Here is a 13,533-nt window from a genome sequence, read left to right on the forward strand (position 1 = left end):
CTTATCTTAACCTTGGGGCAGGGTAGTGTTCATTTAACTTGATCGAGTGTTCAAAACTCACCAAAAGGTGCACATAAGGATACAACAATGGTTATCCTTCAAAAGGTTGAGGAATTTCAAAACCGCAATGATTATCCTTATTCCATCAAGAGGTCAAAAGAGGACGACGCCACAATGGTTATCCCTCATCAATCAGAGAATGAGGCAGTCACAATACTTTCAACAAATCAGAGACGCAAGATCACACGACTTGTTAAAAAAAAGAATTAAAAAAAAAGAGAGAGCCCGCTAAGTCAACAACATGAAAACAAGTGACTTAGGCAAAAGTTAGGGCATCCCGCTGGACTCCAAAATAAAATTCAAGAAAATTTGTCCAGGCAAAAGTTAGGGAAAGCAGAAGCGAAAAATAAGGATTACAAAATAAAAATCCTTATCAAAAGAACAAAGTCGTGTGATCAAACACCAAAAATGCAAGATGAAGTGACTGCCACGTCCAAAAAACCTCATTGATTCCTCAGCCATTCCAAATTCCTTGTGAGGAATGAACACTCATGTCGAGTTAATTGAACCTAGGAATGGAGAACATCACGAAGGGGGTGGGAACGAATAATTTTGAGCCTAAAAATCCTTTGTTTCTGAAAACCGTGAACCCGACCACATTACAACCCTTAAAAGTCCTAATTGAAGTAGGGTTTATTTTGAAAGCACACTCCTATGAGATAGCGTTTAACTGACTCCTAATGAAGCGAGACTCATATCCATGTTGGTATCGTATGCCTGCTTTATCTTTCATGTGCGAAAATTCGAGGTTGTGTCAACTAGTGACCCATTCACGAGAGGTCGCAACCTCATTTCAATAAAAAAAAGGGTTTCTTTAAACTTCAAGGCTAACCTAGGCTTTGCATTAGAATCATCATTCTTATAATTAACACTCTTTTGCATACAAAATATGTGCCTAACATCAAGGAAATTACCATGATGAGAATCAGTAAGTAACTCGACCATGTCAAAGTACAAGAGACTTGAGAACTCCGAGGAGGAAAAGCTAATCATCTCAAATGTTGACCATCAAGGGGCAAGTCATCCAAAGAACTCCGTTGGGCATGAACAGTTAATGCTTTCCTTGATTACCTCGAGGGGAAGAGTTTGAAGACTCCGTTGAGCGTGGTAAAGTTGTTTCCATATTTGTTTGACTTCAAAACAAAGAAAGCTTGAGGATTCTAGTAAGATGTGCCTAATCAGGGGCAATTGAATCGAGGTTTGACCTCTCTAATTTGGCATATCTAGGGCATTCAAGTCGAGGAATCTCTCTCAAATTCAACCAATCTGGGGCAGTTATGTCGAGATTTGACAAATCTCTCCAAGGATCCACTGGGGCAATTTCCTTCATGGGTCATGAAACTTGGGGCACGATCTTCTGAGTTTTATTGTCCTCTCCCTAATCATAGGAGTTTATTTCTCCTGGAACCTTGGTCTCTCCCCAAGCATGGAGTTTATTTCTCCCGAGAGTTTGTTCCATTCCTCAAGCATAGGAGTTTTATTTCTCCTAGGAGTTGTCCTACTTCCCTAACCAAGGCTCATTACCTGGATTTCTCGTCCCCAACATGGTGGATTGAGGGAATCTCCTCAAGTTGAAAATCTTCCAAGCAGTGGCACATGGTGAGAAGTCCAAAGTTATTCTACACTCTACAAGCCAACAACCAGAAGGTGTATCTTCCAAATCAAAGTCCAATATCTATTGGCACCTCCACATGGTCCTTAACACTAAGGGGATTCTCCCTGGGGTTTACCTATCTAATGCCTTTATTTGGCACTCTGCATATAGTATTCACTGCATATAACATTGCATCCTCAAAAGCGTAGCATATCCATCAAAATGGAGCATTACGTCGTAGAAAATTCAAACATGCATACAAAGCATAAGCCAGATAATACAAATCAATGCTAAATCAAGCCAATGGCGCTTCCCCACATAAAGTGTTGTCCATACAAACCCCGATTGATATCTGCTACTACATCACAAATCTCCTTCACCCATGGTGCCGATACTTGGTTTTACCAATCCCCAATCCCCAGTCTAAGTGCTTTTCAATAATTTTCTTGGGGATCGTAGGTCCGTTGACCTTATCCTCATCTTTTTCATTTCTTGTGGATCGTAGGTCCGTTGACCTTATCCTCATCTTTTGCATTCTTGTGGATCGTAGGTCCGCTGACCTTATCCTCATCTTTTGCATTCTTGTGGATCGTAGGTCCGTTGACCTTATCCTCATCCTTTGCCAATCCTTGTGGATCGTAGGTCTGTTGACCTTATCCTCGTCTTTTGCATTCTTGTGGATCGTAGGTCCGTTGACCTTATCCTCATCCTTTGCATTCTTGTGGATCGTAGGTCCGTTGACCTTATCCTCATCTTTTTCATTTCTTGTGGATCGTAGGTCCGTTGACCTTATCCTCATCTTTTTCATTTCTTGTGGATCGTAGGTCCGTTGACCTTATCCTCATCTTTTTCCTTTCTTGTGGATCGTAGGTCCGTTGACCTTATCCTCATCTTTTCCAATTCTTGTGGATCGTAGGTCCGTTGACCTTATCCTCATCCTTTTCAATTCTTGTGGATCGTAGGCCCGTTGACCTTATCCTCATCCTTTGCATTCTTGTGGATCGTAGGTTCGTTGACCTTATCCTCATCTTTTTCATTCTTGTGGATCGTAGGTCCGTTGACCTTATCCTCATCTTTTTCATTTCTTGTGGATCGTAGGTCCGTTGACCTTATCCTCATCTTTTCCAATTCTTGTGGATCGTAGGTCCGTTGACCTTATCCTCATCCTTTTCAATTCTTGTGGATCGTAGGTCCGTTGACCTTATCCTCATCGTTTTCATTTCTTGTGGATCGTAGGTCCGTTGACCTTATCCTCATCTTTTTCCTTTCTTGTGGATCGTAGGTCCGTTGACCTTATCCTCATCTTTTTCATTTCTTGTGGATCGTAGGTCCGTTGACCTTATCCTCATCTTTTTCCTTTCTTGTGGATCGTAGGTCCGTTGACCTTATCCTCATCTTTTTCATTTCTTGTGGATCGTAGGTCCGTTGACCTTATCCTCATCTTTTTCATTCTTGTGGATCGTAGGTCCGTTGACCTTATCCTCATCTTTTTCATTTCTTGTGGATCGTAGGTCCGTTGACCTTATCCTCATCTTTTCCAATTCTTGTGGATCGTAGGTCCGTTGACCTTATCCTCATCCTTTTCAATTCTTGTGGATCGTAGGTCCGTTGACCTTATCCTCATCTTTTTCATTTCTTGTGGATCGTAGGTCCGTTGACCTTATCCTCATCTTCTTCCTTTCTTGTGGATCGTAGGTCCGTTGACCTTATCCTCATCTTTTTCATTTCTTGTGGATCGTAGGTCCGTTGACCTTATCCTCATCTTTTTCCTTTCTTGTGGATCGTAGGTCCGTTGACCTTATCCTCATCTTTTTCATTTCTTGTGGATCGTAGGTCCGTTGACCTTATCCTCATCTTTTCCAATTCTTGTGGATCGTAGGTCCGTTGACCTTATCCTCATCCTTTTCAATTCTTGTGGATCGTAGGTCCGTTGACCTTATCCTCATCTTTTCCAATTCTTGTGGATCGTAGGTCCGTTGACCTTATCCTCATCCTTTTCAATTCTTGTGGATCGTAGGTCCGTTGACCTTATCCTCATCTTTTTCATTTCTTGTGGATCGTAGGTCCGTTGACCTTATCCTCATCTTTTTCATTTCTTGTGGATCGTAGGTCCGTTGACCTTATCCTCATCTTTTTCATTTCTTGTGGATCGTAGGTCCGTTGACCTTATCCTCATCTTTTTCATTTCTTGTGGATCGTAGGTCCGTTGACCTTATCCTCATCCTTTTCAATTCTTGTGGATCGTAGGTCCGTTGACCTTATCCTCATCTTTTTCAATTCCTGTGGGTCGTAGGTCCGGTGATCTTACCCTAGTTTCGAGTCATGGATCGTAGGTCTGACGACTTTATCCTCGTCTTTTCCAATTCTTTGAGTCGTGGATCTGTTGATCTCACCCTGATTTCGAGTCATTTATCCTTGTTTTATTTTTTGGGTCAGTAAATCATATCCTTCCATCGAACCCGTGCTTTCCAATCACAGTCTCATACAACAATCATTTCCATTGAAAACCTTGTATTGGCACTTTGGCTACGTCGCAAGTTATCACCATTCAAATCCATTATTCACTGTATATCTCTCCACCAGAAAAACAACTTCTCTTTCCCCAGCAGATATCAAAACAAAAATAAGGACAACACTTACACCATCTTCTCTCTAGGACAAATTTCTGGCACTTCGGTATTTAATTTTCTTCTACCTCGAATGTTCGAAAGGCTAGCGCCAATCTCACCTTCGGGTTTAAGACAATTAAATAGGGGCAGCTGTCATACCCCAAATTTGTCCTACCCCTTTTACTTTTATCTGGCTTGTACTTCTCATTTCATCTGCATACCTTCATTAGGGCATTTGCATGGCTTTGCATTCATTTATTAAAAGCATGGGATCAAGGGTCAGGAAACAAGCTGAAGTTTCACTTAGGTCTCGGCAAGGTTATTTGTTTCCATAAGGATGGCGCCTCGTACATGGTCGAGACTAGGATTGGTTCAGATATTGAAAACACTTGATCAGAAGAATTCTATTCACATGGAATGTTTTGACCTAGGGTTTATTTCCCTAGGCATTTGGTGGACTCATTATGATTAAGAATGCTTGGTGGTTCAATTGGAGATTTATTGATGTATTGATAGAAAAGGACGTGGAGATCATTCCCAAGGTTGGTGACTTTTGACTAAATTCATATTAATCCATATCTTTGGTTACCATTCCACTTGGATTGCTTTGCTCAAATTTGCAAAGGTGGAAGAAGATTGAATTAACTACTTGAGAGACAGTTTTCTTACAAAGTCAAAGCATCATGGCTTCAAGTTTCACTACATCATCATGACACTAACTCCGTTCCAAAATCAAGGGGAAGAAAGTTTGTTACTTAGAGTTCTACCTTGAATTCAAAAGCTAACAAGATGGAAGGCGTTAACATGCTGGCAGTAGGACTTAGACATTTCAATCATCATTACCATCATATTAGTACCATTACAAAGTCAATTCCATTACAACCTTACCATTACTACAAAAGCACATCACAAGAAATAATTACAGGGGCAAGATCATCCAGTATTTACACATTTTGATCCTAAGCCTAATTCTAATATCCATAACATCTCCAAGTCTTTGTGTTCTCGTCCTGGTTCAATATTCCTCACGCCTTGCCTTTTGGTCCCTTAACCATGAAGATTCCAACCATGGTTAAATTTACTATCTCCCCCGCAAAAGACCGAGGTAGCACATCAAGCTCAGCCGCACTGCACACATAAAAACCAGAAAAAAACCACATCAATGCAACAAAATCATGCTTCCAAGTCCAAAGGGAATTCACAAACAATGAGCTAAGTGTCATGCTAACCTAACAGTTCACTATCTCCACATTCACTATGACAGTCCCGAATCAAAACCACGTGTACAGTTCATACGAAATGCAATTCACAAAAAGAACAAACAGGAAAAGGGATCAAAAGAGAGAGCAGCCCTGCAGCAAAATTCAAATCCTAACTGTCCTAACAGCTAATTACAATTACAATCAAGCTAACAGAAAATGGAGTCCCTACAGAGCTTGCTTCATAACTCAGTTTCACTCTTAAACTCAACAACAAATCTTCTAACATACCAACCGTCATCAACGATAAACCGATCTTGCACTCAACAGCAACAGCCCCATTGCAACAACCTGCTAGCTCATCAAAACCTGCATAACAAATAAACCGAGTCGGCATCAGTACCAAAGAGAGGGCAATTTTCAGAATGCAAGGAAAAAAAACCGGCATCAATTCACTAGCAGCTCAACAGAAATTGGCAAAAGAAAACCCGGTTCACAACAGAATTTTACAAACAAATCTCATAACAGAATTACAAGAAGAGGAAAATTGAGAAGAAAATCAGTTCATAACTACCTCACTCCTAACTTCCTAACTGATTCATAACAGAATCATAACAGAGGCTAACATTGGCTAACAGAATTCAAGAGGAAGGTAACAGAAAATCAGAAGAAGGAACTCACCTCTATAAATCAAAACCATTCTCTGCTTCACAATTTTTTCATCTTCTTCACTCTCTCAACCATTCTTTCACTCCACCATTGATCACGCCTCATTCACGCCATCTTCTACACACACCCGTTCTCACCTTCACTCATCATCACCTTCCATCTCCCTCACAATTCTCTGCAACCTCTCCTTCTTCTCCTTCAACCCTCACACGTATCACTCCCAACAATTATCCATCTCAATTCATCTTCCTCACCCTCACTCTAAAGCTCACAACCAAGGTTGCTCAGAACTTGCTTCGAGCTCTGAACCAGCCTGAGCTCAGCCACCAACCTCCACCGTTACTCTCGCAATTTGCTCGCACACGCACACGGAGCTCTCAACTCGCATCTCTCAATCACCACGGCACACACGACACAGAGAAAATTCAAGAAAAGAGTAGAAGAAGAAGAACAAAAGAAGAGAAGACGCCACGGAAATAACAGAAACTCACCAAAGAAATCGTAACAAACTTTGCAATCATCGAATCTTCATCACCATAACCTTGCTCTCTTCTTCAATCGGAGTTCTTTAAGATCACGACTCATTTCTTCACCTCTGGATATCGACGTTCGGGGCTATCAGCAAGAATCGGTAGCTAGAGTAGAACGAGGTCACAGAGTTGAAGCGCTGCTTCGTTCATGGTTTCACGGCAACTAGATCGAGCATTCGTCGGTGAAGGTTGATTTCTCCGGCCGCTGCAGCGAGTGTTTTGAGTCGAGAGAGATACAAGAGTAAGACGGCGAGAAGCGATGAGCTGAGAGAGTTGATCGGAGTTGAACTCAGAAATTTTCCGCCGCGCCGTCGTTGAAGAAGAGAGAGTCTGCGAACGAGAGAGGAATCGGGATCGTCACAAGTAACCCTAAGCCCTCTTTATTATTTTTCGTTAATTGATGTTAATCCTAGTTAATTGCATTGTATATAATTAATTCTGATATGATTAATGTTTTAATTATCATAATGAAAAATCTGAAAACAATAATAATTGGATCACTGAAACTCCCTTGGGCTCGCTATGTGCACCCCCTTGCTATAGGCCCATACGCGCTAACACATAAATCCAGTTCATGCTAACATTACTAACACACCCCCTTTCTAGACAGATTTTGGTTTTATTTAGAAATTGTTTTTGTCTCTAATTTTGATTCATAATCCAAATTCCCTTCGAATAAAAAATAAATAAAAATAGATTTTAAGTAGGATTTTGTGTGTACATAATTGTGATATTTTTTTATATTTTTAGAAATTGTTTTGTCACCTCCAATAAATCATTTACCTTGGTATGTTCATGTTTCTTTCGGTTTTGATAGATTTCGCAAAGTGATTTCGTTTAATACCTTAGGATCAGAATTTAACTACCAATTTTTGTATGATTGCTGTAGACTAACCCATGATGTTGTGTATAAAAGATGAACTCCTAATTCTTTGTTTTGATTGGTATTTGGTTAGTGTTGTTTGACTCGATTACCATGTGTTTCTAATAGACAATTGTGACGTTTGTGCTCTCAAATTGAAATGCATTTATGCAATAGCCTTGGTTTCTTTTGTACATATAATTAGGGATGTTTAGAGGTCCTAAGACCTGAAATTGAGAGTTTTAAATCATGTTTTCCTATTTTACTTGATTTTCCTTTCTCACATGTAAATAACTTGTTTTTGGTTGACGATTGCACCGTAACTTGTACAAATGACCCGTAATTTTGTGTGAAACTCTTTGGCATGACTTTGTGGTTGTTTAGGCATCTAGTATAGGCTATTTTCTACTGACTTGTACCATTCGATTGCATGTTTCTAACTTCATTCACAATTTGAAACCGCTTAGCTAGTATTAACCTAGTGTTGTCTGGTTTTGGTTAGAGTTTTGTATTGCTTCATGCTAATTGACTAATATAGATTAACATAGGATATTAGAACTAAATGAATGAGTTTGCTACTGACTTCAAGCTTAGCTCATGTGTTCACTTGTTTTTGTTTTGATTAATTGATGTTTGTCCGCTAATTGGTAAGTAACGACGCATGCGATACTTTGGTAACTTCTTGTGGATATTTTTGTATGATACCGTGATGCTTTTGTATTTGATTTGGGACACTCAATCCCTTGTTTTGCTACTGACTTGGGGCTTCCCTCTCTCATTTCCATGCTTAGCCTCTCATTTTTTGCTTTGATGTTGCTTATCTCTTGCTACTTGCCATGTTCCCTTAGACTCTTCCTTCTTTGTTAAGAGGAATTGAGATAGGATAGGTATCCTCGACCTTAGGGCCATTAGTAGATTAGAATAACATAGATTAGAATGTTAGATCTAGTTCCCTATTGCATTCTTTTTCTTTTCCAACTCTTTAAAACATTAATAAACGGAAGATGCGAATCACATTAAGCAAGTGATGGAGAAATGAGTGGGATTCATTCCCTAATCTATTTCTCAATCACTTAGTGACATAGAAGCGAGTGGGATCCATTCCCTAATCTGTTTCTCGGTCACTACTTAATGGGAGAGAAACGAGTGGGATTCATTCCCTAATCTGTTTCTCAAACATTAATTAATGGGAGAGAAATGAGTGAGATTCATTCTCTAATCTGTTTCTCAAGCATTACATAATGGGATGGAAGTGAGTGGGATTCATTCCCTAATCCGCTTCTCGATCATTATACATTTTATGTGATTCGAATCGTGAAGTAAACTCCCCTAAAAAATACACAACCAAAAAAACACTTAAAACATCTAACAATGGTTCAGACTAAAGCAAAGTAGAGAAAGTGGTGAGTGGCCCGGTAGTGGGAACTGTTCATCACTCATCTACCCTAAAAGACACAAACCAATCTTTTTCTTTTGCCTCGTTGGCACCTAAGGGCAATGTCATTTCCGTTCGTACGCATCGTAGGTCTTCCCTTATGCAAGAACGTGAACGTTAACGCCGCCCAATTAAAAAACACAAAAACAAACAGAAAATCTTTAGCCGAGCTACGGTAACTCTGATTCCTGAAAAGGATACGTAGGCAGCGGGGTAGGGCCCGTGCGAGTACAATTCTTTCTTTTCCCTACATTTTGCATTCATTTCGCATTTAGACATAGACATAGTACACACCCTTTAGATAGAAACAGACATAGGTGGATACCATCGAGTACGATGGGCGTGAGGGGTGCTAATACCTTCCCCTTGCGTAACCGACTCCCGTACCTTGATTCTCTGGTCGCAAGACCCTGTTCCTTCCTTTGTTAGGTTTTCTGATATTCCTTTCCCTTATGGGATAAATATATTGGTGGCGACTCTGTTCATTTTTCGCGAGCGTGCGACAGTTGTGCCCGCCCAGCATGGAAAGGTGCAAACTCAACTAGGAAGGACCATATCACATATACTATAAATCACCTCATATAGCCTACAAGCTCGAGGAATTAATGGAAGATTCATTCCCAAAACTTTGAATTAAGTCTATCTAAGATATTATTATAGTTGATTGTTAGAAGGGCAAGCCACTTACCAATGCATGAATCTCTTCGAAGAAACTTTATCATTAGCAATAAATTATTTTGGCTTTAAAAAGGGAAATATATTCTTGCAGCCTTAAAAGGTAAACGTGAGTGTTGGAATTCCATTAAAAGATCCTTGTTGACTTAAAAACGGAAATATGAATGATGGATTTCCACAAGGAGATCCTTGTCATCTTAGAGAGCAGTAGCATAAATGTCAACTCCATTATACAACTAAAGTCTATCTTGAAAGACTCAACTAATGTCCTGCCTAGAAAGACTTAACTAAAGTCTCACCTCAAAAGCTTAACTAAAGTCTCATTGGAGAAACTCAACTAAAGTCTCGCCGCAAGGACTCAACTAAAATCGCGCCTGGAGGGACTCAACTAAAGTGTCGCTTGGGGAAACTCAACGAAAGTCTCTCCGAAGGGACTTAACTAACGTCTTGCCAGAGGGACTCAACTAAAGTCTCGTTATGGAGACTCAATTAAATTCGTGCCGGATGGACTTAACTAAAGTCTCGCTAGAGGGACTCAACTAAATCTTGCCTAGAGGACTCACTTAAAGTCTCATCAGAAGAACCCAACTTGAGCCATGTTAAAGTGCTCCACTTAAGGGCCGTTGTGGGGTGTCCAAATGAAGGAAAAAAAACTAAAACACTTTACCATTTACAAACCCTCGTGTTTTAGGAACTATGTATTAGTATATTTGAAAAGGTTCATAAGTGACAAGACAGAGACAACGGACTTCAGTTGAGTCCATAAGGTCTCTCCTGTTGCCCTTTTTTAGTTTGGGCAGCCATTTAAATGTGCCTCCCATTGTTATTGAACACGTCATGGTCGCCTGATATAAGAAAGTACAGAAATGACATGTCCCCATTTCGCAGCGATAAAGAATTGGCCATTTGACTATGTTTGTAAAAATAGCAGTGGATTAACCATCCATTATGCATCCTCTTAGTAGTAATTACTATTTCCAAAGGGTCTAAAATCCAGGCACATGACCTTTATAAATACCTCAATATTGGAATTGAGAAAAAATATGTACCTTAAAACCCCTGACAATTAATCATCAGGGATTGTCACGTATTATACTACTTTTTAAGCCCATACATATATATTTAGGAAATTTATATTGTATAAACAATGTAATTAATTTTTGAATAACCGTGTCCCTTTCATTTTGGAACCTACCTTGATTACCATATTGGATTTATTGAAGGAGCTCATACAAATTTTTTTTTCCAGGAGATTTTTTAAAAAAACGTCCATATGATAGGTGGATAATAAGTATTAATCCTTTATTATATGATCCAAAATTGTGACATCTTTAAAAAAATATCATTGAGCAAGAAATTACATCATAAAATTTTGAATAACTGTGTTCACAACATAACTTATATTTTAGGATATAAAGAAGAAAAAAAAAACTTATACTTTCAATGTACACAAGGCACAAATGATACAGCATCATCCAAACCACCCCCCCCCCCCCCCCCCCTATTATCTCCACCAACTCTTTTTTTTTTGTTTAAACTTGTTCTCCTTTAACTCTTTCCTGAGGACTTGATCAAAACTTTGGCCTAAGACTGAAAACAAATCCATTAAAGCATCCAAGTAAAGATCGCTTGTGATATAAGTTATCGGATTACCAGTTCTTCGAGCCTTAATCTAGGCTCTTAAGTTATCCGCTCTTCTTTCAGCCTTAGACGCGCAACAGGTTGTTGCTCATTTCCGCCAACGCTACCAATGTTGCCGAAACTAGGCTGCTCAGAAATGGTATTTTGTGATTTTAACTGTGGAGCATTTTTGTTGGCAAAAGTATGGCTATTGGTCTTAGCTGCTGGAACATCATGATTATGTTTTCCTTCGTATGTTGTTATGACTGCTTTAGGATCTGTCGAAGCTCTCTCTACATGCTTTCGAACGTTGCAACCTGCTGTTGTACATTTGTAATAGCTCCTAAACATTATATAACTAAGAATCAGTAATTTTTCCATGACAACAAAAGAGGTTAATGGTATTGATATCATATCAGTGCATTATGCAGTAAAGTATAGAATAATCAATGAATAGTTCAAAAGGTGTAATAAAAGTATGGAGGAGAATCGGTATCACCTAGGATAAGGGTTGCCTTTGACAACTTTCTGTCCATATTTTCGCCATCTATAACCATCGTCCAAGAGATCAACTTCACTAGTCGTTTGCACAATGATTCTAGGCTCCGTGACAGTCCTATGTGAAGAAACTATTGGATCTGAGATGGCAGCTTCTGTATTTCTACATAATAACAACAATAACAAGATAACATAAACATAGTTGCTTATTTAATCGAATTAGTCTTTGTATGCTATTAACAACTTTGAAATATACCAGAAATATTTTCTACAAAAACTCACCTCCTTTTGGAGTCAGGCTCAACTCTTTTCTCCCCCACATCAGTTTCACGATCACCTACTTCCTCACTATCGCTCGTTCCATATAGATGTTCACCTGTTGCGTTACTCGATTCTGGATCCATCATAGACGTTGAGTTTGTCTTCCCCCTTTGATAAGACAAATCACCATTCCCTTGCATATTTGAATTGTCATTAGCATCTTTCGAGCGCTTGTTAGGATTCGGAGGTTGATGATTATGCTCTCCTTTATAAATAATCGCGGTTACATGACCTTCAAGCGACCGCTCGACCTTTTTCTTCACAGGACAGTTAGGATGTGTGCACTTATAATAACTTCGAGGAAACTCACTACCTTTCACCTGTTTCTGTCCGTACTTCCTCCAATTGTAACCATCATCAGCAGGCTTATCAACATTCACTGAAGAAGGCTGCAACCTTTGTTCGACGAGAGGAGCGTGAGCTGTGGATGTTGATACAGACAATGAATGTTCAGCTTGGTTATATATATTTGTGTTGGATTGTCCACCTTGAAATGAGACTTGTGCCTGTGCTGAATGGTTTGACAATCCAAATGACACCTACATCACATGGAGATTGTATGTCAAAATTCAAGAGTCGGATTCCATCTCCGACGATAATATTTATTTATATTTAATTATGTAAATAAGTTGTTGATATTTATAAATTAATCATTTATTCACCTGATGATGTGAAAAAAAGTCAGATGATTCAAGCGCGCCGGAGGTGGCCGCAACCGGAGACACCATGGCACCCGCGAGAAGCTGGGAGAAGGACTTGCCGTCATCACCGTCAGTCAATAAATTAGAAAGCAACGTCATAGGACCGGGGCTAAAACCGCCGCTGAAAAGGCCGTCCGTACGTGGCGGCAGAGTTAAATTCGGTCTTTGCGGCGGTCCACTTTCTCCACCGCCAACCGCCGCTTCTTCTTCCTCCTTCCATGGTAATCGGTCCATTTCCACCGTTGAACATCCAACTCAGTTTGACTTTTGAACCAGAGAGTTGAAAAAGAAAGCTTCAAAGTTCAAAAATGGATAGAGAAAAGTTTGTTGTAATATAATGAAACGTTTGTGTCAGTGATGTTTTGAGGATTGTGAAAAGTGTTGAAACCTTTGTGTTGTGTGTGTCTTTTGTGATTACATGTTTATGCGTGTTTCTTGCTTTTTGAGGGGGTTGAATTTGGTGGATCTGAAAAAACAGGACAAAAAGTCTACGCTTTGGTTCCCCAACTAAATGTTCTGTTGAGATTTTCCCTTTCACAAAAGGTTTATTTTTTAATATTTTTGTTTATTATAAAGTCCCTTCATTTGCTTATCAAAAAAAAAGACTTTGGATGAGACAAAGAAGGTATCTCTAAGCTTCTAAGCTTAATCAGAAGTTTCAAGATCAATTATTGGAAATACAATAATTGTTAGCATTCTTGTTGATGACTAATATAAACTAGAGTTTAATGGTTATGCACTGACAGTGTAAAAAAGTTTT

At 39.4% G+C, this 13,533-nt stretch overlaps 1 protein-coding gene across 1 annotated transcript; it reads right to left on the reverse strand.

The window, feature by feature from the left end:
• Positions 1-11,122: 11,122 nt before the first annotated feature.
• Positions 11,123-13,327, reverse strand: LOC131646517 (probable WRKY transcription factor 4). Its single transcript, XM_058916539.1, has 4 exons — positions 12,735-13,327; positions 12,034-12,611; positions 11,753-11,914; positions 11,123-11,596 (listed from the first exon to the last, which is right to left on the reverse strand). Exons 1-4 carry the CDS (start codon positions 13,005-13,007, stop codon positions 11,314-11,316), a joined length of 1,296 nt encoding a protein of 431 aa, XP_058772522.1. The 5' UTR covers positions 13,008-13,327; the 3' UTR covers positions 11,123-11,313.
• Between the last annotated feature and the right edge of the window lie 206 nt (positions 13,328-13,533).

Source organism: Vicia villosa, linkage group LG2 (genome assembly GCF_029867415.1).
Source record: "Vicia villosa cultivar HV-30 ecotype Madison, WI linkage group LG2, Vvil1.0, whole genome shotgun sequence".
Taxonomy (NCBI): Eukaryota; Viridiplantae; Streptophyta; class Magnoliopsida; order Fabales; family Fabaceae; genus Vicia; species Vicia villosa.

Excerpts from the sequence above, each read along its gene's own strand:
- LOC131646517 (XM_058916539.1), bottom strand. The coding sequence starts at position 13,007 with ATGGACCGATTACCATGGAAGGAGGAAGAAGAAGCGGCGGTTGGCGGT. Across the intron at positions 12,612-12,734 it reads ACTTTTTTTCACATCATCAG|GTGTCATTTGGATTGTCAAA; the intron begins GTGAATAAATGA and ends CATGTGATGTAG. Across the intron at positions 11,597-11,752 it reads AAAGGCAACCCTTATCCTAG|GAGCTATTACAAATGTACAA; the intron begins GTGATACCGATT and ends TATAATGTTTAG.